The 26753-nt window shown below is 44.6% G+C and overlaps 1 protein-coding gene across 7 annotated transcripts in view; it reads left to right on the forward strand.

Moving 5' to 3' along the window:
• The window catches only part of SAMD4A (sterile alpha motif domain containing 4A), a 232707-nt gene that overhangs the window by 126456 nt on the left and 79498 nt on the right, over positions 1-26753 (forward strand). For all 7 annotated transcript variants that reach the window (XM_070044965.1, XM_030855027.2, XM_070044969.1 and 4 more), the window contains exon 3: positions 25555-26073. In XM_070044965.1, the coding sequence (XP_069901066.1) occupies positions 25555-26073 (519 nt within the window). The remainder of the gene's footprint in view (positions 1-25554; positions 26074-26753) is intronic.

Here is a 26753-nt window from a genome sequence, read left to right on the forward strand (position 1 = left end):
CTGTGTATTTCTTTAGACAGAAATCTTTTCTTAGGCTTTATGGAGCTGTATAATAAGAACTGTGCAAGTGAAAGAGTAGCAGTCTTAATACAACTGCCAGCTTTTCAGTTTGACAAAAAATAGTTACTTCTGAGAAAAGAAAACTTAATAAGGCAATGCGTGGAGAATGGGGCCTTAATAACTACCACTCGCTTCTGAATGCTTCTGCCGTGGAGTTGCGTCGTACCAAGGTGGTGTCATTTTGAGGTCTGTGGCTGAGAGACTTGGGTTGTGTTTGTCCCCGGCCTGTGAGCAGAGGTGATATTTAGGGTTGTAATGCGGGTATTGAGGCCTTTTTAGTGTATGATTACTTTTTGATAGGGTTATTTTAAGGGAAACTTAACTAAATTAAGTTACTTAAATTTAGCCACATTTGTTAAATATCCTTTTCTGGCAAATTGAAAAGTGATTTAGTTGAAACAAGATCCAGAAACTTCTGTTCCAACACAATTTTCAGTTCATCATGTTGAAGTTCGAAGAAAACCCAATCAAAGTACCCAGCATCACTGAGACCTAATGAAGCAGTTTATATTTTTACTTTATGTTTTTGACTTCAGAAGCTTGTGGCCATGTAGAGTAAAAGAAACCTCATGCTCTTAATCTTTTCAGTGGACACTGCCAGTGAGAGTGTTGTTATTGTTAGATAATCATAATGGTATGTTCTGGAGGCTCTTTCCCCTCACCCGACACACCCAACTCACTCACACCCCGCCAGCAGAGCCAGAGAAAGGAGAATAAAGCAGTGTCTTATTTGCTTTTAGAATCTGATTCTCCATTGCTTTGGAGACGTGCTGGGATGTGCGCTTAAACTATTATTAAATTTCTGATGTCCGTCCAGGACATTTAGAGTCATTCGTAAGAAAAACTAACAAAACAGTGAACAGGTCAGGCCTAGCGGTGCAGACCTTCTTCCAGCAAGCCTTAGCCTAGCCTCACAGCGAGAGGCCAGAGGACAGCAGCGCCGGGCTGGGGAGCGGGGATTAAGCCTGCACAGAGGGCCTGGGGTGCATTGCTTCACCTCCACCAGCCTCAGCTTCTCACCGCCTAGTCACACTTGTCTTGAAAATTAGATGTGATAATGTTTAGATAGAGATTTTCCCAACTTTTAAAGGAAGTCCTCCACAGATGTTAGAGATTCATAACCAGAGGTTGAGGAGGTAAATGTAATTATGTGTGCATGTTGATCATTATGTGTGTGGGGCACCGCTGATTTTGGAAAAGTTTTTAGCCACTTTTTGATGGAACCCCAAGTGAAAAATATTCAAGGAGACCAGTTCAGCAGTTCCCTTATGTTTAAACAAAGTGGAATTGGAAATCTCCCCAACGACAAGCAGTAGAAGTAAGTTGTGATGGACCACTGCTCCAGATGATGGAAAAAGATTTATGACGGATGCAATACCCCACTTTAAGAAGAAATGCAGAGCTCTCGAAGAGAGCTATCATGACATCCAGTGTTGGTCACAGGACTGGCCTTACAGGGAGGGCAGGGGCGAATATTATGAATACCCCTGAGGTGGGTATTCCATTAAAGGGGCGTGTGGTTCAGGAATCCCTGGGTGAAGAAGGAGCCCTGTTCTCATCCCCCAACATGGGCTTTAATGTCTGAGGTCGTAGGGAGCCTGCCGCATGCATGGGAGAATCTTGAGGTGTGAGTTTATAGGGAGAGACGTCTGTAAGTTCTACCTATTCCCAGGACTCGGAAAGCAGCAGAAGTAGCTGGGGCTTGCTCAGTTCCCTGTCGGCCTCCTGTCTCTACTGTTTCAGTCCATTTGCTCTCTTCTGTGACCTCTTCACTTCCCAGGCCAGGTCTGTACAGGAGAGAGTCACAGAAAAATAGAATAAGGTGGTTTCCTGAGGGCTGTTGAGTGCTGGTGCCCATGGTAACCAAGGGACACACACCGTATGTGGACCCCTAGCTCTCATCCAGTGGCCATCCCAGCACACATCCCACTGAAGGCTCATCTTGTGAATCTCTCTGACATTTCCCAACTCCTGGTAACCCTGTTGATATTAATGCTTACTGATCATCACTTGTATTTTAAGCATTTACTTTCGTTCCAAAAAGTATTGAAGATGGAGTTTCTCAGCACACAGTCAACATCCCATGATGTTCTGTTCCGGATCTGTACTCTGACTGTGGCTGCATTCTTCAAAAGATAAATACGAAAGATAATGCAATGGAGAATAAATGTGTGCCAAATTAAAGCATAAAAGGAAAAAAGGAAGAGCAAATTTCCACTCTACTCACAGGATAGGCCAGCCCTATTTTTCAGGCATTCGGTGACTTCTGTTTAAGCCAGGCTACCTAGTACATAGGCCTGTTGGAAAGGAAGGAAACGAATGAACAAGGAAAAACCCCGTTTTCAGCACTGCCGGCTACCTGGATCACCAAGCCTGTGTTCTTGGCAGCCAGCATATCGTTTTCTTCCGTCGCCAGCCACTGTGCACTGCTGTTAAAGGTGGGCCCTGCGGGGGGAAGCTGTGTACCCAAGCGAGCACCCTGCCTGGTTCTCCATGGATGGAAGTATGTGCTGATGCTCTGGGCTTTACAGGCTCAGGCCCCAGAACACTGGGGGAGAGCTGTCGTCTCTCGGAGTCACAGCCATCTCCCTCCCGGGGTACCCCTGATGGGGATGGAATGGCAGGTAGATGGCAACTGATTCTAGGATACTGTAGGGTTGGCCTAAAACCCGGGCACAAGTGGTTGTGAGGTAGAACACAGTCGGAGGCGCAGGACCACGCCAGGGTTCAGGCAGGGTCACAGAAACCCCCATTTCTGTCTAGGAAGGCCCCTGAGGGTGGCGGCGGTGATGCCCGAGCCCAACACAGTCACATATGGATCCTAAATTCGTTACTAAAAGGGCACATTCTGGGAGAGGTTGAGGAGTGCTGGCGGGGGGCTGAGCCTGAGATCGGGAATCCAGAGTGACCTTTTCTCTATCAGCTTCGTAAACTTCTATGATTCTTCCACTGAGAATCGCTTCTCAGTTTGCTTTATTCCTACCTCAGAGGCCACCACACACACACTCGTCTTGCAGCAGAGCTCCAAAAACACTCCTCTGTCTGCATAGTTTTAATCAGAAAATTTAGATTACTTCCTGCAGGTTGCCTGTTTCATGAAACATGAGGCACAGGAGTCTTTGAGAGGACTGTTTAAGTGATCATTTGAGCCAAAAAGAAATCACCTTTTTTATTCTTCAACGCAAAAGGCTTTCCCAAGCCACCTGATTAAAGTTTAAATTGTTCCACACAGGAGCATGGGAGGCATGTCTCCAGGTATATCCAGAGGCGCACAGTCTTTGAATAAGTGGGGATGTAGGAGATCTGTAGGGAATCCCCGAGGCCACTAGACTCACAGAGAAGGGATTTTTCAAATCCTGTCATTTGAAACTCCAGGCAGATTATTGGCAGAGAAAACAGAGTTTTCCAAAGTCAACCCATCACTGGCTCAGATTTTAATAGAAAATCAGGAGTCGAGAAAAGTTAGAAGGTAGAGACTTGAAAGTCAGGCCTGGTTTTAATTTATATGTGGTTATTCTAAGCAGTCAGAGAAGCACCCTTCCCCCAATACCCCGTCCCAGGCATAAACTGCTCACCCATTATAAAAGACAAATTAACTTTTTTTAAGGGTGCCACCTTAAGGGTCATTAATTTAGTAAATTAACTGACATTCCTAGAAAAACTCCATGGCTTGTGTCAGTAAATATTTACCCAGCTAGTGACACTTCAAATGGCACCCCAAAATCTCTGGTCCACTTCCAAAGGGTGAGCAGTTTACTTTCAGGAAATGGATTACTCACTTGTGGAATCAGACCAACACCCAGGCTGCTCAGTTTCAACATCCTTTAAAATGCAAAAGGGAACTTTCCCTGCCTCAAACTTTCAAACCTTTTCCAGATGGTCCGTTAGGGGCGAGTGCTTCAAGCCCAGCGAGGCTGGTCTAGCCGGGGTGGCTGAGCCCCCGGTGAGGCTGGCCACAGGCTGCTGGTGTGTTCTGGTGGGTGGCTGACAAGAGGCATCCCCGAGTGCCTGGAGAGAAATGCCTCCTGTGCCTGCCCCGTTTCCATCTGCCAGACACCCACAGAAACGACGGAGATCTGTGTAAAGGCCAGAGCGTGCTCAGCTGGGATACTGCCCCCACTCCCACCCCTCCGCCAGTTGCCTCTGCTGGTTTCACTTCTCAGCCGCAGCTGCCCACAGCTGTCTGGGAAATGGATCTGGGCCTGGGGAAGCAGCCGCAAGGTGGGTGGGATGGGATAGGTCATGTGTTTTGAACCTAGACCTTTCTGTCCTGGTAGCCAAAACAGGCAGGCCTTGGGCCTGTTCTGTGAGCCTTTCGATTGGCGGTTAGGCTGGGTGCCTCTGAAGGAGACCCTGGGGAGACACTGAGGACCCTGGACCAAGAGGATGGTGGCCAGGAGGCCATGGGGTCTAGAAATCATATTATCTAAAGATGATGGGACTTTCCCGGCGGTCCGGTGGCTGAGACTCTGCACTTCTACAGCAGGCATGCAGGTTCGATCCCTGGTTGGGGAACTAAGATCCCACGTGCCGTGCGGCCCAAAAAAAAAGCTTATTAGAAGGAACTGGGGAGTTTTAGCCTGAAAAAGAAAATCTAGGGGGATGGCTATCTTGTGAAAGGGGAAGTCGATTTTTTATTGTATATTTTTCATTGTAATAAAATAGACATCACATAAAATGTGCCATTTTAAAAGTTATATGTGCCGTTCTATTACATGAATTATATTTATAATATTGTGCTACCATCACTACTCTCCATTTCCAGAACTTTTTCATCATCCCAAACAGAAACTCTTTACAGTTGAAACAGTAGCATCCTTCCTCCCTCCCCGGAACCCCTGGTAACCACTATTCTGCTTTCTGTCTCTATGAATTTGCCTATTCTAGGTACCTCATCTCAGTGGAATCATACAATATTTGTCTACTGTATGGGGCTTCTTACACTTAGCATAATGTTTTCAAGATTCATTCATGTTGTAGCATGTGTCAGAATTTTCTTCCTTTTGGAGGCTGAATGATATTCCATTGTATGTATGGCCCACATTTTGTTTATCCATCCTCTATTCTCTATTGATGGATTCTGGGGTTGCTTTTGGTCATTGTGAATAACGCTGCTATGAACACGAGCGTACAAGTATCTGTAGATTTATTCTCTGTAGTTTCAGAAAAACTGACCTTTGTTGAATGGAAAGAAGTTGCAGAGAGATGGATTAGGGCTTCGATAATTCTAGCTCTCTTTGATGGTGGAAGTGGGCTCCCCGTGCCTAGGCTCAGCCCAGGTGACCATCAGGGAGGAACAAAGGTGGGAGGACCACAACTAGTAAAGGAAGGGCCAAAGAATCTCTGAGGGCCCTTCCATCTCCAGAATTCTGTGATTCTCAGGCAGATGGCATGTGCATCCTAAGGGAACCATCTGGAGAAGAAGAAAGTGGTGTCTGACCAACTTTCCCCTGGAAAAAAAGGGAAAGTGAAATGGTAAATTATTTATCAGTCAGGGGAGGTGACTTGCTGCACTATCTCTGGCTGGACTTGAGATCAGAGGCTGATGATGCTGTGAAGCTCAGACAAAGGCTCTGTTTCGTCTTGGGGAGAGCTCCCCAGAGCTCCTAAGAAAGCTCCCTTGCACACTAGCATCTGGGGGTGGTGAGTGGGGGTGAGAGGGCCAGGGTTCTCAGCACAATCCCCTGATGTCTTCCCAGAAAGGAGGGCTGCCCCTGGGAGACCGGAGCCCCATCTTCATGTAGGCTGTGTTGGTCCAGGTCAGGGCTGAGGGAAGGTGGAGAAAGCTGGACTGGGGAATATCCGACAGTGAATGTCAGCTGAGGTGGGGATGCCCTGGGATCCAGCACAATTAGCTTCATTCTGTTACAGTTGGGGGTTTTCTTATCATTAATTGGGGAGGCCTAGCCAGAGAATTCCAGTATTCCACAGTGAGTTTAATTGTGGGTGATTTCATTCTGCCCTTTTTATGTTGAAGCCAGGGACTTGCGTCATATAACAGTGAATTCAGGGAGATTTTTATTTGCATGTGAATCATCGCTTTTCCAGCTGAATGTCACTTACTTGGAATTTTCATCTGATTTTGTTTTTGTTTTTGCTCTTGGTGTTTTTCCATCAGGCTCTTTGGCTAACCAGAAAAAAAAAAAAAAAAATAGAGGAAGGGCTCAATCTGACTGGAACAGGGTTTGAGTTGGCAACTCCAAAAGGAGAGTATTATGAATGTGAAAAAAAGAAAACGGATGCTTTATTTTGCTTTGAGGGAGGGACCGAGGCCAAGTCAAATTGAGAGCTCTAATTTGGGAATGGTGTTATTACAGGTCATTGGGAGTTGGTTACGCTCTAAATTGGGAGGCCGGTCACATGAGGAGGCAGCAAAGACAGATCACATGGGGGACATTGGGGCTCTTTTACAATGAAGTTTTATTTTATTTACTACACAGTTAAAATGCGCTTCTGTTGTGTTGAGAAACCAAGTCACCTTATTGGCTGGTGAGCGCTCCCTGTCTTGGCCCATCAGTTGTTTTATAAATGAGCTCGTTCTTCCCATATGTGTGCTTTCTGAGGCTTTATTTAGGTACTGGAATCTGTTCAGTGATGAGTAGAGCAAGCCATGTACTGAAGGTTATATATCTGTTCTTCACCTTCACATGCAGATCTTATTCTGAGGGTCTTGCTTCCTTTTCTTCCAAAGGCTCTACCCATTTTAGATCTCAATCAAGACATTCTGGTAACTTTAAAATACATATATGTGTGTTTATGTGTGCGTGTATATGTACATATCTATTTATTAGATTATCTATTTATTAGATTATCTTTCATTTTATCAGTACTGTTACTGTTAGCTTGCAAAATAAAAACAAATACTTGTTAGTTGGGTCCTGCCTCACCATGGGCCATTAGGAACAAAGTATTCTTCCTACCCTCAAACTGCAAACTCTTGACATTCTTGGCACCTTGGGGATGACCAAGAACAGTTGTGTGTGGTATAACTGCTCATTTTTCTTGGAGAATTAAGTCAGCGTTCTTGATATATAAAAGGCCTGAGTAGTTAGCCGTGTTTGAAATAAAAACAAAAAAGCAGTCCAGGAAGAATATCAGGAATTCAGTGTCCCGTGCAAACAAGTTGTGCTCATGGTCCTAAATGAGACACGTTACTAAGGCTGTGACACAGAGTCTGCTGGTGCTTCGGAGGCATGCGGACTGGCGATAGTTGTGATCGGAGTTAGGAATAGAAGGTGTGTGGAAACTTTCTATAAAAGGCAGCCGGGTCCCCTGGACTGGTGTGGACAAGCGGTCAGGAAGCTCCGGCACTGTTCATGGCCATACTGGGGTATGGCTGCCTGACCTTGGGTGAGCTTCTCTGTGCCTCAGTTTCCCTGAAGCACCATATTGGTTTTGGGAGGGGAGGATAAGGACTTCTGGAGATGTAGGAGATGTGAGATGTGATCAGGTAGATGGAGGGAGCTTGGTGTCACGGGAGCTCACATCAGGCCTGTGTCCCCAAACAGGGTGGGGCTGCTAGTCTCCTCAGGCATCATCCACTCTGGGTGACATCACAATACCCAGCTGGACACTCAATAGTGCTGACCTGTGCCCAGAGGAGGAAAGAAAAGACAGAGGACAAAGTGGAGAGGGAGGAGTTGAAGCAAACCCTTATGTGATCATCCCATCAACTCACAACTTTTTCACGTAACATCTGGTTCAAGTGTGACGTGTTCAGCCCCATACAACCTGTACAGCGTCTGCGCCCTCCCTCCCAAACTCAGCAAAATATCATCGTCCTCTAATCAAGAGAATTTTGCTCCTGTTGCTGCATGTGTCTCGTGGTTCATTGTCAGACCCGTGAGTTGATAACTTCTTCACTAAACGGCTCTCCGGTAAGCAACCGTTTAGAGGTAATGCCCTGGCTTTGTGGTCCAGGCTCCTCTGGGTCTCCTGCAGACCCCTCTCCACCCTCCTCCTTGGGACTGCACAGAACTCTGGGAAGATGAGGGGGTGGCTTGTGAAGGCGTGATTCTATGGTAACAATGCTTTAAAACAGGAATTTTCACCTTCTTTGTATTCATGAGCCATCCCAGGCCTGGTCAGACTTTGTTTCGTGTTCTGACAACACTTTTAAAACCCACATGGGCCAAATCGTGGCTCCCCCATGTAGCCTTAGAAGGCGCTATCACTCCTTTTATCTGGCTAGATGGCTATGAATAGAAAACTTGAGAGATCAGCCCTGTCCTGGAAATATTATGGCATTTTGCTGGCTTATTTGTTGGTTAATTTTTTAATCCAGCAACTTCCTCTTAAAAATAGATTCCTGGGCTTACCTGGTGGCACGGTGGTTGAGAGTCCGCCTGCCGATGCAGGGGACACGGGTTCGTGCCCCGGTCCGGGAAGATCCCACATGCTGCGGAAAGGCTGGGCCCGTGAGCCATGGCCGCGGAGCCTGCGCGTCCGGAGCCTGTGCTCCGCAACGGGAGAGGCCACAACAGTGAGAGGCCCGTGTACCGCAAAAAAAAAAGATTCCTTTTGTCCTTTGAATTGATTCCTCTCAGCCCTCCTCCTGGTAAGAAATTAGTCTTCCCACCTGGTTTCACACCAGCCTTAACTTGCTGGTCATCCCGGAGCTGGAAATTAATGGGAGCTGCCTTAACCAAGGAGGCTACGATTTTCTCTTAGTTCCTTTGACCAGGGGTTCTCAAACTTAAGCCCAGAGGGGTTTTTTGTTTTTTTTTTTTTTGCGGTAAGCGGGCCTCTGACTGTTGTGGCCTCTCCCGTTGCGGAGCACAGGCTCCGGACGCGCAGGCTCAGCAGCCATGGCTCACGGGCCCAGCCGCTCCGCGGCATGTGGGATCTTCCCGGACCGGGGCACGAACCTGTGTCCCCTGCATCGGCAGGCGGACTCTCAACCACTGCGCCACCAGGGAAGCCGCCCCCAGAGGGGTTTTTAATCACAAAGTTTTCGATTCAGTAGATCTAGGGAGGGGTCCCAAATTTGCATTTCTAACAAGTTCCCAGGTGTGCAGCCCCCTACATTTGGAGAACCAGTGTGTTAGGGCTTTTTGGCTCTCCTGTTCTCCCCTCCTCCCCCTTCCCCAGCCTGTAGGGGAGGGGCCCATGGAGCCTTAGCCTCATTTCTCAGATAATGGGGACTGTTGCTAACAATCAGAGAACATTCACGATGGGCCAGACAGTGGTCTCCATGCTTTACACAGATTAAGTAATTCAAACAGCACAGCAATCCTATGAAGTGTTCCATCTTCCAGATGAGGCCCTGAAGTGTACACAATTGCCCAAGGTCACACAGCTAACTAAATGGAAGGTCGAGATCCAGACCCAAACAATACAGCTGGAATCTGTGCTCTCAATGCTTTATTATCTTTCTTTTCCTTTTCCTCAAGTTACTTAGAGCACCTGGTACTCCTACAGTTCTTGGAAGTGAATACCTCAGAAAGGAGCCCCAAGACAACTGAGCCCGTCTTAGGTACTTGTAATCTGCATCCTGGGGTCCGAGTCTCCAGGCAGCTCGGCTTCCCCACGTGTGTGTGTGTGTGTGTGTGTGTGTGTGTGTGTGTGTGTGTGTGTGTGTGTGTGTGTGTGTGTGTGTGTGTGTGTGTGTGTGTGTGTGTGTGGAGGTGGGTGGGTGGGAAGGGCTCTCAGTGGATAGGACCTCGGGAGGAGGCTGATGTGAAGACGCCGGGGGGCGTCCACTTGTGAAGAGAGGCCAGACCTCCCCTTCTGTTGGGGCCCAGTGTCTTCTCACCGTTCTGCCTTGGTCCAGAGATTTCTGCTGTGGACCCTTAGCACCCTAACCAGAGACAGATGAAGCCAAGAAGGAACAGATCTGTGTCATCCACTGTGACAGAAAAGTGCGTATGTCTTTTCTCCAGTCTGGTCCAGCAAGCATGTGTGATCAACACTGTCCTTGGCAAACAAACAGTAGAGACTTAGTGGGAGGCACTGGCCCTGCCCTCAAGGAGCCCACGGTCTAATGGAGGAGAAAGAGTATCGTATGTCACTGAGGTAGACAGTGTGGTAGAGAAGCAGTGAGGGCCAGAGTAGATCAATGGGATTCAAGGAAGGAGGTAGATTCCTAAACCATGTCATGGATAATGGCGGGGGCAGGAGGGAGCGAGTGTGGATGTATACAGGGCATATCTACAGCAAAGAATAGTTAATGATAAATAATAGTCTCTTAGGATTTGAGCAGCCAAGGTTAAGTCTCTATTGGTATAGTTGTCACTGATTAAGCTCTGCATGTTTTTCTAGTAAATAATGTGTCAGATGCTGGCTGGAGGTCTGCTGGAGGTTCTGGAGTTACTTTAGAAAATAGATTCTACTCCTTACGGAGTTGCCTGTTCTATAAATGGAGAGCTCTTTAAAGTATTTCTCTACCCCTCTGGTCTGATTCTTTCCAAATTCTTTGTATTACAGACTTCTCTATGGGGTACAAAACTTTTCCCATGGCTATCTCTGACCCTGCACACCCCATTGAAAAAGAGGGATCCTAGCACCAGGCCATATACATTGATAGGGACCAAAGATGAATATCCAGTGGATAAATACATCCACCTCCAAAGGTGGTGGCATAAAGCCAGATTAAAACCACACAGGCCGTTGCTGTCCCTCCCTGCTCTAGACTAGTGTGGCCTAAGTCCTTTCACTGTTTTCGTGTCTTCCTTTGGTTTAGAATTCTAGACGGTGTGTTTGAGTCTCAGGAAGCATGAGCAAGAGGCCCTTGTCCACAGACATTATAACTACGGGCCCTGAGCTCTTGTCTTCTCCTGCAGCATTCCCACAAAGTCTCCTAAAGCAGAGTGCCCTCACCTGGTCAGTCCTGCCGATTCTGGCCCAGCCACTGGCCTGTGGGTCTGTTTAATTTCACAGTGAGCTGAAGGAGGGAAATGGCCTCTCATTTCTGATTAGAGAATTACATCCTTTACCATCCTTTTCTCCTTCAGACCCCACTGCCCGGGAGAACTTCAGAAATTAAAAAGTAGCCCTCCTTCTCCAAAAATCTAAAAAGTCTTATTCTGTGTGATTGCCTCGACAGACCTAGTAACCTGAAAATGAGTTCAGTGCACAAATAAGAGGGGAAAATAACCTGCCTTTTCCGCTTGCCTTTGCATAAATTCCTGGAGTTGGCTACTAGCTCAAGAGATCCAGTAAGGGAGGTGTGCTTCTAACTCCCAGTAAGGGAGGTGTGCTTCTAACTCCCAGTAAGGGAGGTGTGCTTCTAACTCCCTCTGCAGGGCTGTGGGTAGTGAGGACCAGAGGGTGGGATTGGCTCCGTCCTAGGGTTAGTCGCCCAACTCTGTCCTTGGGCGGTTAACCAGGCCCTTCTTTTCAAATACATTAACTGTTAATTTGTGACCATGGATTCAAATATCCTGCTTTCACAAATTTGTCCAATGTATCCTCTGCCAAATAACTTGTACATGTATTTAAGAATTCCTACCTAAGGGAGTGATGCAAACATGTTACTATCAACTTTTCCAACATGGGTATTTTGGGCATATGTGTGTGCAGTTCCTTGGTGACAATATTTACACGCATCCCAGGGTTCTCACATTCACACTCACACTTTGGATTCCCATCTCTCAAGACGGGAAATTTTGTCGAGCAACTTCCTCATTATTTTAGAAAGTGTGGGACCTGGTGACTCAATAGTCCAGACTCATTTCAAGACCTAGTACGTCTCCACGTGGTCAGAGGTGGTTCACTCTGGCCCTTGCCAGACTTGTGAGGTTTACAAACCTATTGTGTGAAGTGGCTGTTTTACAGCTGGGTCTGCTGGATGGAGTACAGACTATTCCTTTGTGATTTGGCCTTGTTTATATTCCTCCTGACACTTCTTGGTTGACTCTGTCTGGACATTGCCAGGGATTTTGGTCCTGGAGTTCTTCGGTAACAAATCTCATTGCAGTTAGGCTCCCTGGACCACAGTGCGCTTCTTTTCACGCTCTCATTTCCAGTGCTGCTTATAGAGCAAGGCCTGAATCTAAGCGCAGGAGCGCAAAGCCTGTTTTTCTCTTCTGCAAGGTCAGCGTGAGGATTGCTAATTCATTATTTTGAAATACGATTGGAGAGTCATTTTGTGGTATGTGGGGTTTGTCAGTGGTGGTCTGGGAGGGTGAGGGGGGCACTGAAGATTAGCGACTGGGAAAGCTTCCTGCTTTGGGAACATTTAATGCCGCTCCTCGGAAGGGTTTGGGGTATAAAAAAACTAGCCGAATGTGGTTTGCAAAGATTTGTCTTGCATTTGTCAAGAGTAAGGTAACATTTTCTTCATCTCTAATTTATATGACTCTTAGGAGGCCCATTCCTATGAGGTTTTATTAGAATATAATCACTTATGGCCAAAAAAATTTGGACACGCCACAGCCTTAACACAGCGCTATTGGCATTGGTTTTGTCTCTTTCTTCAACAGATGTTTGCGAAAGAGTCGTATTAAATGCATTTAATTCTGCTGTCTCAGCCTAACAAATCTTTATCATGAAGATTACTTTAATTGGTGTCAGTTACAAGCAGGAAAGGCTCCCATTAAGCTTTTGTTTTCTAGCACTTGGGGAAATTTTCCATCCTAAATAGAATATTGAAATGCGGGATGTAGTAAAGATTTTGAAAACTGAGCTAATCATTTTATTTTCCTTTTTTACATATTCCTGTTTCTATTTGACGTTAAAGCTAAAATTAATCAGAATTCCACAGTCAAACAAGAAAGAGGTGACTGAACAGTTTTGGGGTGACAGTTGGTACCTTCTGTTGCTTGCAGGTCACCCAGTCCATCAGTCTTTGTTGAAAGGAAATTTCTAGGAAGAACCTCAGATTTTGAGTGAGAAATCCCGACGTCTAATAAACTATCAAACAAAATGCCTGGGGACAATTTTATATAGCCATGTTAAAACGTGATTAATAAGGAAATGGTAATGCAAGGGAAAATGGAGACAAATCACTACCCTCATGAAGCTTATATTCTAGTACAGAAAGATGGAAGCTGAGTGTGGTACACAGCAGGTCACATGATAAGTGCTGTGGAGAACAATAAGGACAGGGAGATAGGGAGTGTAGGGTGAGGGGGCGATGTGGGCAGTTTTAGAGTGTGTACAGAGAAGGTCTCACTAAGAAGGCAACATGTGAGCAAAGACGGAACTGAGGGAGGCTGGATGTGGGTCTGGGGGAAGAGCGTTCCAGGCAGGTGCAAATGTTGGGAGGTAGGCCCAGGTCTGGCATGTAAAGGAACAGCAAGGGAGCCAGGATGGACTGACATGAATGAGGGACAGTAGTAGGGGGTGGGCTAGATCACAGAGGGGCTAATAGTCTGTTCTATGGCTTTTACCATTGGAATGTTTGATCAGAGAAGTGACATGACCTATCTTCTGGTATAAAAAGATCACTCTGCTTATTATATTGATAGTTAGATTCTGGATATATTTTGAAGATCCAGCACATAGGATTTGCTGACAGATGAAGGTAGTCAAGGATACTCCAAGGTTTCCACCTGAACTACTGGGAAGAAGGAAAAGCCATTTGCTGAGATAGAAAAGAAGACCAAAGGCGCAGGCCTAGTGAGAGTGAAAGCAAGAGTTCAGTTTGGGACTTGTTAACCTGTGCTGGAGATACAGATGAAGGAGTTGTCTGCATACTCGTCAGGCCAGAGGTCAGAACTGAGGCAAGTGGTAGGGGGAGTTGGCCTGTCTTATGTGCCCTCAGGGGTGGGGCAGCCTCAGACCCATGAGAGTTAGCAATTGCCAGGAGGAGGTCAGAAGCCTGAAGGTGAATCCCAACCCTAACTTGAGATTTCAGGACTAGTTACTGCTGACCTGGGTCCTTCAGGAGCAAAGGAGACCTCCCGGATTGCCCAGCCGTGCTGGTACCCAGGAGAAAAGGGACCAAAACGAAAGTCCCCATTGAAGAGATGACAAGATCACTTGGCAGCAGTAAGGGATTATTACAGCTATCTGTTGGGGCCAGAGGTGTCTGGTTCTTGCTCTTTGAGGACGGTGAGGTGCCTATGAATGACCAGCCCCTAACCACCATCGTACATTCAGAGAAATCGCTGGTGGTTATAATGGTCTATGGAGTCCACTACGTAGATCCCTGCCTTTTCTAGTGAATTCAAGGGGCAGTAGCATTTTTGAGTGATTCTTTTTACCAAGTAACATGAAGCTCCCTGTACTAGTTAACTATTGCTATATGACAAATTACCCCAAAACTTAACGGCTTCACATAATAACGTTTATCTCACAGTTTTCTGAGGGCCAGAAATTTGAGATGGTCTCGCTGGGTGGCTCTGGCTTAAAGTCTCTGGCAAGGTTGCAATGAAGATATTGACTAGAGCTGGAGAATCCACTTCCAAGGTGGCTTACTCACACGGCTGGCAAGTTGGTGCTGACTGTTAGCAGGAGGCCTGGGTTCCTCCCCACACGGCGGCCTCTCCTGGGGCTGCCTGAGTGTCTTCATAATTGGAGTGGCTATAGCTTCCGCCAGAGGGAGTGAACCAAGAGAGTGAGGTGCAAGCTGCAGTGCCTTTTATGACCTAATCTCAGAACACCTCCCTCACATTCTGTTGGTCACATACAACTGTTCAGGTTCGGTGTTGGGGGAGAGTACACAAGGGCATGAAGACCAGGAGGCAAGGATCCGTGGAGACCGCCAGCCAGCGGTCACCCTCCTTGAAAATAGGGAGGAGGTTTCTATCTTCTAGATCCTTTGTATCTGCTCAAAGCACCGCTTGCAGCACCACTTCCATGTTATCTGGGGTCCCCCATCACAACTGGTCTAATCCACATCTCTTGCAGGGCTCCACCAAATTACTGGGATGTTTCTTTAGCCATCTCTAGCTCAAGAGGATCCCTTGGGAGACAGTAGGCAAATGCAGGTGCCAACACAGGAATCCCATTGTTTGCCATGTTGGTGTTTGCTATTTTCCCCCTGAATTTTTAGGTGCCCTCTCAGCTCCCATCCCTACCAAATGCATGACATGTGGTATTCCCACTGTCCTCGGTCCCTGATTTGTGCAAAGATGCACTACAGTTTAGAAGCCTTGATTACATGACGTGTCTAGGATTGAGTTTGTAATACAAATTCTTCCAGGGAGCTTTTGACCATTTAAGACCCACTGTATTCCTGCCTTTTAGCACATTTATTTAACCAGTACTTCTTGTACGTGTACGTGTGCATTTAATTTCCAGCCATTTCTCGCATGAGCAAGTTGCCTAAATACACTTGTGAGAAACTCTTTTATGGTAAATGTTATTAAACTGAAAACAAGGGTATAATAAAATAACAATTTAAAGGTAATTTACTAACAACTGGAGCGCTTAAACATTGACATACCATTGTGTAGTATTAATACCAGACTTGGTGGGTTTTTTTGGTTTTTTGCGGTGCGCAGGTCTCTCACTGCTGTGGCCTCTCCCGTTGCGGAGCACAGGCTCCGGACGCGCAGGCCCAGCGTCCATGGCTCACGGGCCCAGCCGCTCCGCGGCATGTGGGATCTTCCCGGACCGGGGCACGAACCCGTGTCCCCTGCATCGGCAGGCGGACTCTCAACCACTGCGCCACCAGGGAAGCCCCCAGACTTGGTATTTAAACACATTCTTTGTCACTCCAAGAATCACTGGGACAGCTTCCTAATCCTCATGGTCTTTAATTATAGCTCTTTCAAGATTTTTTTTACTGCTCCTATGTCACTGGTTTATAAATTATAAATCATTAGCTTTTACCCACATAAAACATCCAGAAAACTCTTATCTCTGCTGCTTATCCAGAGAAATAATAAAGAAAATATTCAGAGAAAGTAATAGGGGTGAGTTGGCATCATTGAACCTTATCGTTCTTGGACTTCCGTTCTCTAGACTGTCTACCGACTAGAGTGATATTGGGGTGGATAATAATAGAAACTGCATCACAAAAGTGATCGATTAGTTGACCATTTTGAGGTTTCCTGGGTCTTCCCCAGTGAGGAGAATTCTTTGAATACACATCTCAGTAAAGGCTCCTTCTGCCTGGAAGGTGGTGTGGATGACACAAAGAAGGCCAGTGGGCAGCTGGGCGGGACCTGCCTTTCCTATACCAAGTCCCTACATGCAGGGCCTGGCTTCTGTTTTAACATGGAGATTCTCACTCTCGTCAGTGCTCTGGGGATACTCCCCCTGAGAGATTGATTCAGCCAATCAGTGCTGGCTGATTAATTTGCCATAAGGAGGGACCTTCTATACTCAAAAGAGCCAGAGAGACTAGATGTTCTCAAAGTCCATATAATCAGCCCAGGAAGGCCTCCACAGGAAGCCATCATCAGAGACCATTTATTAAGTTGTCCTGAAAAATCATCATCACAGAATCTAGAAATCCCTTGTCTGTATGGTCAGTTCATCCTCTCTCTAAAGGTACCTGGGGAGCTAAATCATAGTCCAAAGGTTGTTTGGTGAGTGGATAACCAGGATGAGGGAAGCTAAGTGAGGGGAATGTTTAGTGTCAACAGGTTAGCTTCATGAGTCCAGCTCAGAATGGGAATGACCTTGCACTAAGGACTGAATTACTAGAAGCCAAAGGGCTAAAACTTCCTTTTTCCTAGAGGGGTACTTAGATAGGTGTATCAGTTATCTTTACCCCAAACGTAGAAGCTTAATACAACAATAAACATGTTATCACACACAGTTTCTCTGGCTCAGGAATACAACGCAGTGCCCCTCAAGATGCTCTCTGGAGTGTAGTCACCCGAAGGCTTCACGGAGGCTAAGAGTTCTGCTTCCAAGTTGGTGCTGCAGGCAGCAGGGCTTAGTTCCTTACTGTCCCTACTGGGTGGCTTGAGAGTCCTCACAGCATGGCAGCTGGCTTCCCCCAGAGTGAGTAACCCAAGAGAGAGCAAGATAAAAGCTGCAATGCCTCTTCTAATCCATGAAATTACTCACTGTCACTTCTGCTACATTCTATTTGATAGAAGTGACTCATTAACCCCAGCCTGCTCTCAGAGGGAGTTGATTGGCTCCACCTTTTGGAGAGGACTGACAAAGACATAGTGGACATATTTTAAAACCACAAAAGGTACATTATCCTCTGTACCTTCTTTTTTTCTACACTTCCATAGCCGACCCAACTCTTCTGCTGATCCGTGTATTCTTAAAATTTTTTACATTATTATATTTGTAAATATAATGTACATATAAACATTTTAGGGACTTCTCCGGCAGTCCAGTGGTTAAGACTCCACCTTCCAATGCAGGGGGTGCGGGGTGGATCCCTGGTTGGGGAGCTAAGATCCCACATGCCATGGGATGTGGCCAAAATTTTTCTTTTTTAATTAAAAAAAATTTTTTTAATTGTATGTGTAATTATATATTATATAATTATATTTTAATGTATTATATAATTACATGTATAGTATATAATTATATATGTAGTATATAATTATAAATATTAATATATTTACAATTATGTGTGCGTTATAAATATTAATATATTTAGCTTATAGCCAAGCTCTTCTAGTATGATAGTCATTGTGTATCTTTATGCTAATTTGCATACCCCCATTCTGCCACCTCCCTAGCTGGGGGACCTGGGGCAAGTTACTTGACCCCTCTGTGCCTCTGTGTCCCCATCCGTAAAGTAAGGCTGTAATAGGACCTGTGTCATAAGCTTCATGTGAGGATTAAACGAGGAATTACATGCACAGAGCTTAGAAGAGTCCCTGGCACACAGAAAACATTCAGTACTCTTAGCTCTCAGCATGGCAGCTGGAGCAGTGGGAGAAAGTGTTTGATCCAGTAGGTGTAGTTAGCCCTCAGAAGGCCATCGTATTTCCATGTTCCCAGAGGCAGTAAACAAAAGTCATAGTTGTCTTTGTGGCCGTGCCACAGCCCTACAGCATCCAAGCCCTGACCCGAGGATAGAGAAAAAACCTTTTCAGGCCTGGAAGGGACCAAGGGTCAGCAGCCTCTTTGCTGTACTTGTTCCTCCTCTGGATCCCAGGTTAATCCCTGCCAGAGAGGGCTTACCTGGAGATAACATGTTTAGTTTGTACTCTGAGTCCTATTTATTGATAAATTTTGTTTTTGTTCCTAAACTTTTTTTAGGCTGACCTTTCGTGAAAGGGTAGAATATCCAAACAGGGAAGTAACCTCGCAAAAAGCTAGGGAGTTCCTCAGCCTCAAGGATTTGTATTAAAGGTTGTTCCCAGTTTTTGTTTTTTTTTTTTTTTTTGTGGTACGCGGGCCTCCCACTGCTGTGGCCTCTCCCGCTGCGGAGCACAGGCTCCGGACGCGCAGGCTCAGCGGCCATGGCTCACGGGCCCCGCTGCTCCGCGGCATGTGGGATCTTCCCGGACCAGGGCACAAACCCGTGTCGCCTACATCGGCAGGCGGACTCTCAACCACTGCGCCACCAGGGAAGCCCCCAAATTTTATTTTTAAACGTACATTTTTCAGGGTATACGCTGGCTACGTGTGATCAGTGTTGGCGTTGGACATAGATCCATCTTCACTTCAGGCCCTTTTGCTTCTTGCCAGTGCCTCTTTAGTTCCTTGGCCTTAATGAATAGATTTTATCTTCATCCTAAGCATGTTCATAATTTAAAACATGCCGGGTGTTTGCTGAAAAGGTGTTGATGAGAAAGTTAGCACTGGTTCTTTCTTCATCTCCCAGAGCAACTTTAAAAAAAAGGCTGTATACCTAGTGGAATGCATGAGGGTTGTCTTGTGTCAGGTGGCAATTTGCTAAATATAGGGAGCTTGGAGGGACCTGCTGAGGTCATCTGTGCCCTCCCACCCGCCTTCCGCATCTGAATGTCTCCAGCCCTGTGCTAGCCAGTTCAGTAGTCACCAGCCACACATGGCCTCTGAGCATTTCAGCTGTGGCTAGTCCAAGTTGAGATGTGCTGTCAGTGGTAAAGTACACCCTGGATTTAAAAAAAAAAAAAAATTATTGAAGTATAGTTGATGTATAATATTGTGTATGTTACAGGTGTACAGTATAGTGATTCACAATTTTTAAAGGTTATACTCCATTTATAGTTATTACAAAATATTGGCTACATTCCATGTGTTGTACAAGATATTCTTGTAGCTTATTTTATACATAGTAGTTTGTACCTCTTAATTCCTTACCCCTGTGCTGCCACTTCTCCTTCCCTCTCCCCACTGGTAACTACTGGTTTGTTCCCCATATCTGAGTCTGCTTCTTTTTAAAAATTTTATTTATTTATTATTATTTTTTGGCTGCATTGGGTCTTCGTTGCTGTGAGGAGGCTTTCTCTAGTTGCAGCGAGCACAGGCTACTCTTCGTTGCGATGCGTGGGCTTCTCATTGCGGTGGCTTCTCTTGTTGCGGAGCATGGGCTCTAGGCTCATGGGCTTCAGTAGTTGTGGCTCATGGGCTCTAAAGCGCAGGCTCAGTAGTTGTGGTGCATGGGCTTAGTTGCTCCGCAGCATGTGGGATCTTCCCAGACCAAGGCTTGAACTCGTGTCCCTTGCATTGGCAGGTGGATTCTTAACCACTGCACCACCAGGGAAGCCCTGTTTCTTTTTTATTATAGTCACTCGTTTGTTGTATTTTTTAGATTCCACATAGAAGTAATATCATATAGTATTTGTCTTTCTCTGACTTATTTCACTTAGCATAGTACCCTCCAAGTCCATCCATGTTGTTGCAAAATTTCATTCTTTTTTATGGCTGAGTAGTATTCCATTGTATATATGTACCACATCTTCTTTATCCATTCCTCTGTTGATGAACACTTAGGTTACTTCCATACCTTGGCAATCGTAAATAATGCTTCTATGAACATTGGGGTGCATGTATCTTTTCAAATTAGCATTTTTGTTTTTTTCAGATGTATACCCAGCAGTGGAATTTCTGGGTCATATAGTAGTTCTATTTTTAGTTTTTGAGAACGCTCCATACTGTTTTCCACAGTGGCTGCACCAATTTACATTCCCACCAACAGAGGGTTCCCTTTACTCCACATCTTCACCAACATTTGTTATTTGTGTTATTTTTGATGATAGCCATTCTGACAGGTGTGAGGTGATATCTCATTGTGGCTTTGATTTGCATTTCCCTGATGATTAGCAATGTTGAGCATCTTTTCATGTGCCTGTTGGCCATCTGCATTTCCTCTTCGGAAAAATGTTGCCAATTCTTTAATCAGATTGTTCTTTTGATGTTGAGTTGTATAAGCTGTTTATATATGTTGGAAATTAACCCCTTATTGGTCATATCATTTGCAAATATTTTCTCCCATTCAGTAGGTTGTCTTTTCATTTTGTCAGTGGTTTTCTTTGCTCTGCAAAATCTTTTAAGTTTAATTAGGTCCTATTTATTTATTTTCACTTTTATTTCCTTTGCTTTAGGGGATGGATCCAAAAAAGTATTGCTGTGATTTATGTCAAAGAGTGTTCTGCCTATGTTTTCTTCTAGGAGTTTTATCATCTCTGGTCTTATATTTGGTCTTTAATCCATTTTGAGTTTATTTTTGTATATGGCATTAAAGAATGTTGTAATTTCATTCTTTCACATGTAGCTGTCCAGTTTTCCCAGCACCACTTATTGAAGAGACTGTCTTTTCTGCATTGTATATTCTTGCCTCCTTTGTTGTATATTAATTGACCATATGTGTGTGGGTTTATTTCTGGACTCTATTCTGATCCATTGATCTATGCGTCTGTTTTTGTGCCAGTACCATGCTGTTTTGATTACTGTATCTTTGTAGTATAGTCTGAAGTCAGGGGGCATGACTCTTCCAGCTCTGTTCTTCTTTCTCAAGATTGATTTGTCCATTTGGGGTTTTCTTTGTTTCCATACAAATTTTTTAATTATTTGTTCTAGTTCTGTGAAAAATGCCATTAGTATTTTGATATAGATTACACTGAATCTGTAGCTTGCCTCGGGTAGTCTGAAGTGCAGTGCACCCTGTATTTCGAAGACTTAATACAAAGAAAATGTAAAATGTTTCATCAGTAATTTTTACTGCTTACAAATTGAAATAATAATATAATTATATAATGGATTAAATAAAATATATCATTAAAATTAATTTTACCTCCTTTTTACTTTTCTTTTAATACTAGAAAATTTTAAATTGCATATGCTCGTATTATATTTCTATCTGACAGTGCTTCTCTGGACCATCTATCTCTATTCTTCAAGCCCCAAGGTTGGAGGTTGTAGAGACTTCCTTGGTGACTTCTTTGAGTCTTTTGTCATTCTGGCACTTCACATTCAATCTTATTCTCTCATGCTTCAATTTGAACACTTCTGCTTCAAGTAGTTGACTGTCCATCTCCTTATGAAAACCCTACTTGAAAAAAGTCAAGTATCTCTTCATATTGTTCAGTTATAAGCCCATTATTTTTTACCTTTGACTTTCTACCTCTTTTCCAACTCTGATAATATTTTAAAATTTTATTTTATTGAAGTATAGTTGATTTATTAATGCAGTGTTGTGTTAACTTCCACTGTACAGCAAAGTGTTCAGTTATACATACACATACACACACACACACACACACACACATGCACATATATATACACTTTTTCATATTCTTTTCAATTATGGCTTATCACAGGATATTGAATAAAGTTCCCTATGCTATACAGTAGGATCTTGTTGTTTATCCATTCTATATATAGTAGTTTGCATCTGCTAATCCCAAACTCCCAGTCCACGCCCCCCCTACCCTTGGCAACCACAAGTCTGTTCTCTATGTCTGTGAGTCTGTTTCTGTTTTGTAGATAAGTTCATTTGTGTCATATTTTAGATTCCACATATAAGTGATATCATATGGTATTTGTCTTTCTCTTTCTGACTTACTTCACTTAGTATCATAATCTCTAGGTCCATCCATGTTGCTGCAAATGGCATTATTTCATTCTTTTTTGTGGCTGAGTAGTATTCTATTGTATATATGTCCCACATCTTTATCCATTCATCTGTCAATGGACATTTAGGTTGTTTCCTTGTCTTGGCTGTTGTGAATAGTGCTGCTGTCCGTAGAGTTGCATGTATCTGTTTGAATTACAGTTTTGTCCAGATATATGCCCAGGAGTGGGATTGCTGGATCACATGGCAACTCTATTTTTAGTTTTCTGAGGAACCTCCATATGGTTTTCCATAGTGGCTGCACCAATTTACATTCCCACCAACAGTGTAGGAGGGTTCCCTTTTCTCTACACCCTCTCTAGCATTTGTTATTTGTAGACTTTTTTATGATGACGATTCTAACTGGTGTGAGGTGGTACCTCTTTGTAGTTTTTAAATTTTTTAAAAATTTATTTATTTTATCTATTTATTTTTGGCTGTGTTGGGTCTTTGTTGCTGTGCACAGGCTTTCTCTGGTTGCGGCTAGTGGGGGCTACTCTTCATTGAGGTATGCAGGCTTCTCATTGCAGTGGCTTCTCTTTTTGAGGAGCACGGGCTCTAGGTGCATGGGCTTCAGTAGTTGTGGCATGCAGGTTCAGTAGTTGTGGCTTGCAGGCTCTCGAGCGCAGGCTCAGTAGTTACGGTACACAGGCTTAGTTGCTCCACAGCATGTGGAATCTTCCCAGACCAGGGCTTGAACCTGTGTGCCTTGCATTGTCAGGCAGATTCTTAACCACTGCACCACCAGGGAAGTCCCCTCATTGTAGTTTTGATTCACATTTCTCTAATAATTAGCGATGTTGAACATCTTTTCATGTGCCTGTTAGCCATCTGTATGTCTTCTTTGGAGAAATGTCTATTTAGGTCTTCTGCCCATTTTTCGATTGGGTTGTTTGTTTTTTTTCGTAATTGAGTTGTATGTGCTGCTTATATATTTTGGAAATTAAGCCCTTGTCGGTCACATCACTTGCAAATATTTCTCCCAGCCTGTAGGTTGTCTTTTCGTTTTGTTTATGGTTTCCTTTGCTGTACAAAAGCTTGCAAGTTTGATTAGGTTCCATTTGTTTATTTTTGCTTTTATTTCTATTGCCTTGGGAGACTGACCTAAGAAAACATTGGTATGATTTATGTCAGAGAATGTTTTGCCTGTGTTCTCTTCTAGGAGTTTTATGGTATCATGTTTTATATTTAAGTCTTTAAGCCATTTTAAGTTTATTTTTGTGTATGGTGTGCTGGTGTGTTCTAACTTCATTGATTTATTTACATCTGGCTGGCTATCCAACTTCCCAACACCACTTGCTGAAGAGACTGTCTTTTCTCCATTTTATATTCTTACCTCCTTCCTTGAAGATTAATTGACCATAGGTGTGTGGGTTTATTTCTGGGGTCTCTGTTCTGTTCCACTGATCCACGTGTCTGTTTTTGTGCCAGTACCATGCTGTCTTGATTACTGTAGCTTTGTATCAACTCTGATAATTTTTAATGACCTTCCCTGGGTCATATCTGGTCTCTGTTTTTTTTAATAGATCTTTATTGGAGTATCTGGGGAAAAAAAGGGAACCCTCCTACACTGTTGGTGGGAATGTAAATTGGTGCAGCCACTATGGAAAACCATATGGAGGTTCCTCAGAAAACCTCTATTATTTTAAAAACTTGGTATCTGAAACCACCCAGCATGGCTCTAACATGGGCCTGACTAATGCAGAGACAAATAGAAGGAATTATTTCCACTATCAAGTACTTGACTTGTCCTTTTGATATATTACCTCATTTAATCCTATAACACAAGGAGGGACAGGTGCTCTTGGTAGCACTCTTCACTGATGAGGGAGTTGAGGCTCAGAGAGGTTGCGTAACTTACCGAAGTTCCATTGCCAATTAGGTGCCAGAGCTGGGATTCATGCCCATGTGTGCCTGAGTCTGAAGCCCACATTCTTTCATTACCTACCATGTCTTTCTCGCCTGACACTTTTCATTGAATACACCCCTTCGTCTTGAGAGGCCTTATCCTACACAGCTGGTGCACTTGTAGCTTATGGTCAACACCGACTCTGGAGCTTGTTCTGGTATGTTTGTGCCTCACTAGAATTGTGAAGCCCTTCTGCTAAATTCCAGAAATGCCTTTTCAACCCTGCAGATACTTTGTGAAAGCCCTAGCCCTTCTACAGTCATCACTGGGCCAGAGTTGAGGTGTTCAGGTGTTCGGAATGACTTTTCTGGAGGGAGCTTCCTTTCCTATCATCCCAGGCCCCATGGATAACTATCAGTCTCCAAAACAAGCTACTTTTCAAAGGCCAGTTAAGGCAATTAATCTATGTTTACCTAACGGCAAAAGATTTGTGTTTTGAATAGTAGGGAATAGGAGGGGTTCCTTGGGAGGGTGTTAAAAACAAATCTTTTCATGGATGAACCTTGAAGACATTATGCTAAGTGCAATAAGCTTGTCACAAAAGGGCAAATACTAGAGGGCTTCCCTGGTGGTACAGTGGTTGGGAGTCCGCCTGCCAATGCAGGGGACACGGGTTCGTGCCCCGGTCCGGGAAGATCCCACATGCTGCGGAGCGGGCTGGGCCCGTGAGCCATGGCCGCTGGGCCTGAGCGTCCAGAGCCTGTGCTCCAGAACGGGAGAGGCCACAACAGTGAGAGGCCAAAAAAACCAAAACAAACAAACAAAGGGCAAATACTATATAATTCCACTTAAATACAGTAACTAGAGTAGTCAAATATATAGAGACAGAAAGTAGAATGATGGTCATCAGGGGATGGGAGAGGGAATGAGGAGTCAGTGTTTCATGGGTTCAGAGTTTCAGTTTGGGAAGATAAAGATCAGGAGGTGGATAGTGGTAATGGCTGCACCACAATGTGAATGTGCTTAATGCCACAGAACTGTACACTTCAACATGGTTAAAATGGCCAGTATTATGTATATTTTATCATAATAAAAATAACCAAACAGATCTTCTATATTTAAAGAAAAATAGCTTGCTTAGCATGTGTGATCAGAGGTGCCACTGGAGCTAAGTCTTGGGTCTCTTGTTCATTCTAGCTTTGAGATCACAGTCATTTTCTGGGTCAGTTTCTCATGAGGAAGGTGCAGGCGTACTTCACCGAGCTGAGAGGTGTCCTTTTTTCCCTGACAGATTTCTCCATCTAGGAAGTTTTACCAACTTCAAACAAATACCCTTGCCAGGGCTTCGGCCACTTTCCACAAATGTCTGGGGAAGGGAAAGCAGCCATACCTTCGCGGACTCCACTATATGAACCCTTGATTATACTCACTTTTCCGTGGAGATTTTCTTATTCCTTCTTCACCTATCTGAGGGTATGCCTAGACTTTCCTAAGAAATAAAATGGCTGTAAATTGTATTTGTTTGTACCGAAGTGGTCATAGCCTCTTTGGAGACCTGCATGAGAATTAGATTGAGCACCCAAACATCTCAGAGCGTTTGTTTCATGTTTCATTGAAGTCATTGTCCCCTGACAACCTGAGGTCAGTTATCCAACTCAATGCAGAGGCTGTTTTGAGAAAATTTATGCAGGGTACATAGATTGAGACTCTAATCCCCAGGAATTTTCTTTACAGTGTGGTGCTTGGTGCCACTGTGGGTGTAATTGCTTATTTGCCCTGCATATTTTCTTTTCAGGAATCATTAACCAATGGCAACAGGAATCCAAGGATAAAGTGATTTCCCTCCTGTTAACTCACCTGCCTTTGCTGAAGCCAGGAAACCTCGACGCAAAAGTAGAGTATATGAAACTGCTGCCCCAAATCCTGGCGCACTCCATTGAGCACAACCAGCACATCGAGGAGAGCAGGCAGCTGCTGTCCTATGCTTTGATCCATCCGGCCACTTCGTTGGAAGACCGCAGTGCTTTGGCCATGTGGCTGAACCACTTGGAGGACCGCACGTCGACCAGCTTTGCCGGCCAGAACCGAGGCCGCTCGGACTCTGTGGATTATGGGCAGACGCACTACTATCACCAAAGACAGAACTCCGACGACAAGCTTAATGGGTGGCAGAACTCTCGGGATTCTGGGATTTGCATCAACGCCTCCAACTGGCAGGACAAAAGCCTGGGGTGTGAGAATGGCCATGTGCCCCTCTACTCCTCTTCATCCGTCCCCACCACAATCAATACGATTGGAACCAGCACAAGTACAAGTAAGTCCCCGAGAAGCCCTTTAGCGCAGTCTGGTTTGGCGACTTGCTGTGTGTGGCATGTCCCACTGGGAATGTCTGCTCTGAGTACCCTGTAACCCTGGGAGAGAAGGGCTGATTGGAATTGGCTGTGGGAAAGGGCTCTTTGGACCCCATCTTTGTTGTTCTTTCAACTCTGGAAAGAGAAAAATGCTGGGCAGCTAAAAATGATTGATGGTCCAAATTCGGGTTACAAATAGACCAAAAAAAAAAAGAAAAAATTAAATGAGACAGATTAAGTGGTGAAAGAAGGAAACTTCCTGTTTCCACAAACAGAACGCCTTTCACCCGCTATCTTTCACCTGGGGTTTTTGGATTTGCTGAGACACTGAGTTCCCGTGTGATTCTCTAAACGTGATTCTAACCCATGGTTAACCAGACAGCCTCATGGGCTTTGTGCATTTTCCTTTCTTTTCACTTCTTTTGTTTCTTTTCCTTTCTTTTTTTCTTTCTTTCTTTTTTTTTTTTTTTTTTAAATTTCACCCTGGAATGTTCCCTCCCTTGCATCTCCTGGTTTTAATCCCCAGTTGTCAGGGTCACTTTTCCTCCTGACCAGGGGGAGCAGGTTTGCTAACTGAGAATGCTGCTCTGTGCTGTGGCCTGGTGTGGATGCTGTGGCCTTCTCTTGCTCAGTCTAACCCCTT

Source organism: Globicephala melas, chromosome 2 (genome assembly GCF_963455315.2).
Source record: "Globicephala melas chromosome 2, mGloMel1.2, whole genome shotgun sequence".
In the NCBI taxonomy this organism is placed as follows: domain Eukaryota; kingdom Metazoa; phylum Chordata; class Mammalia; order Artiodactyla; family Delphinidae; genus Globicephala; species Globicephala melas.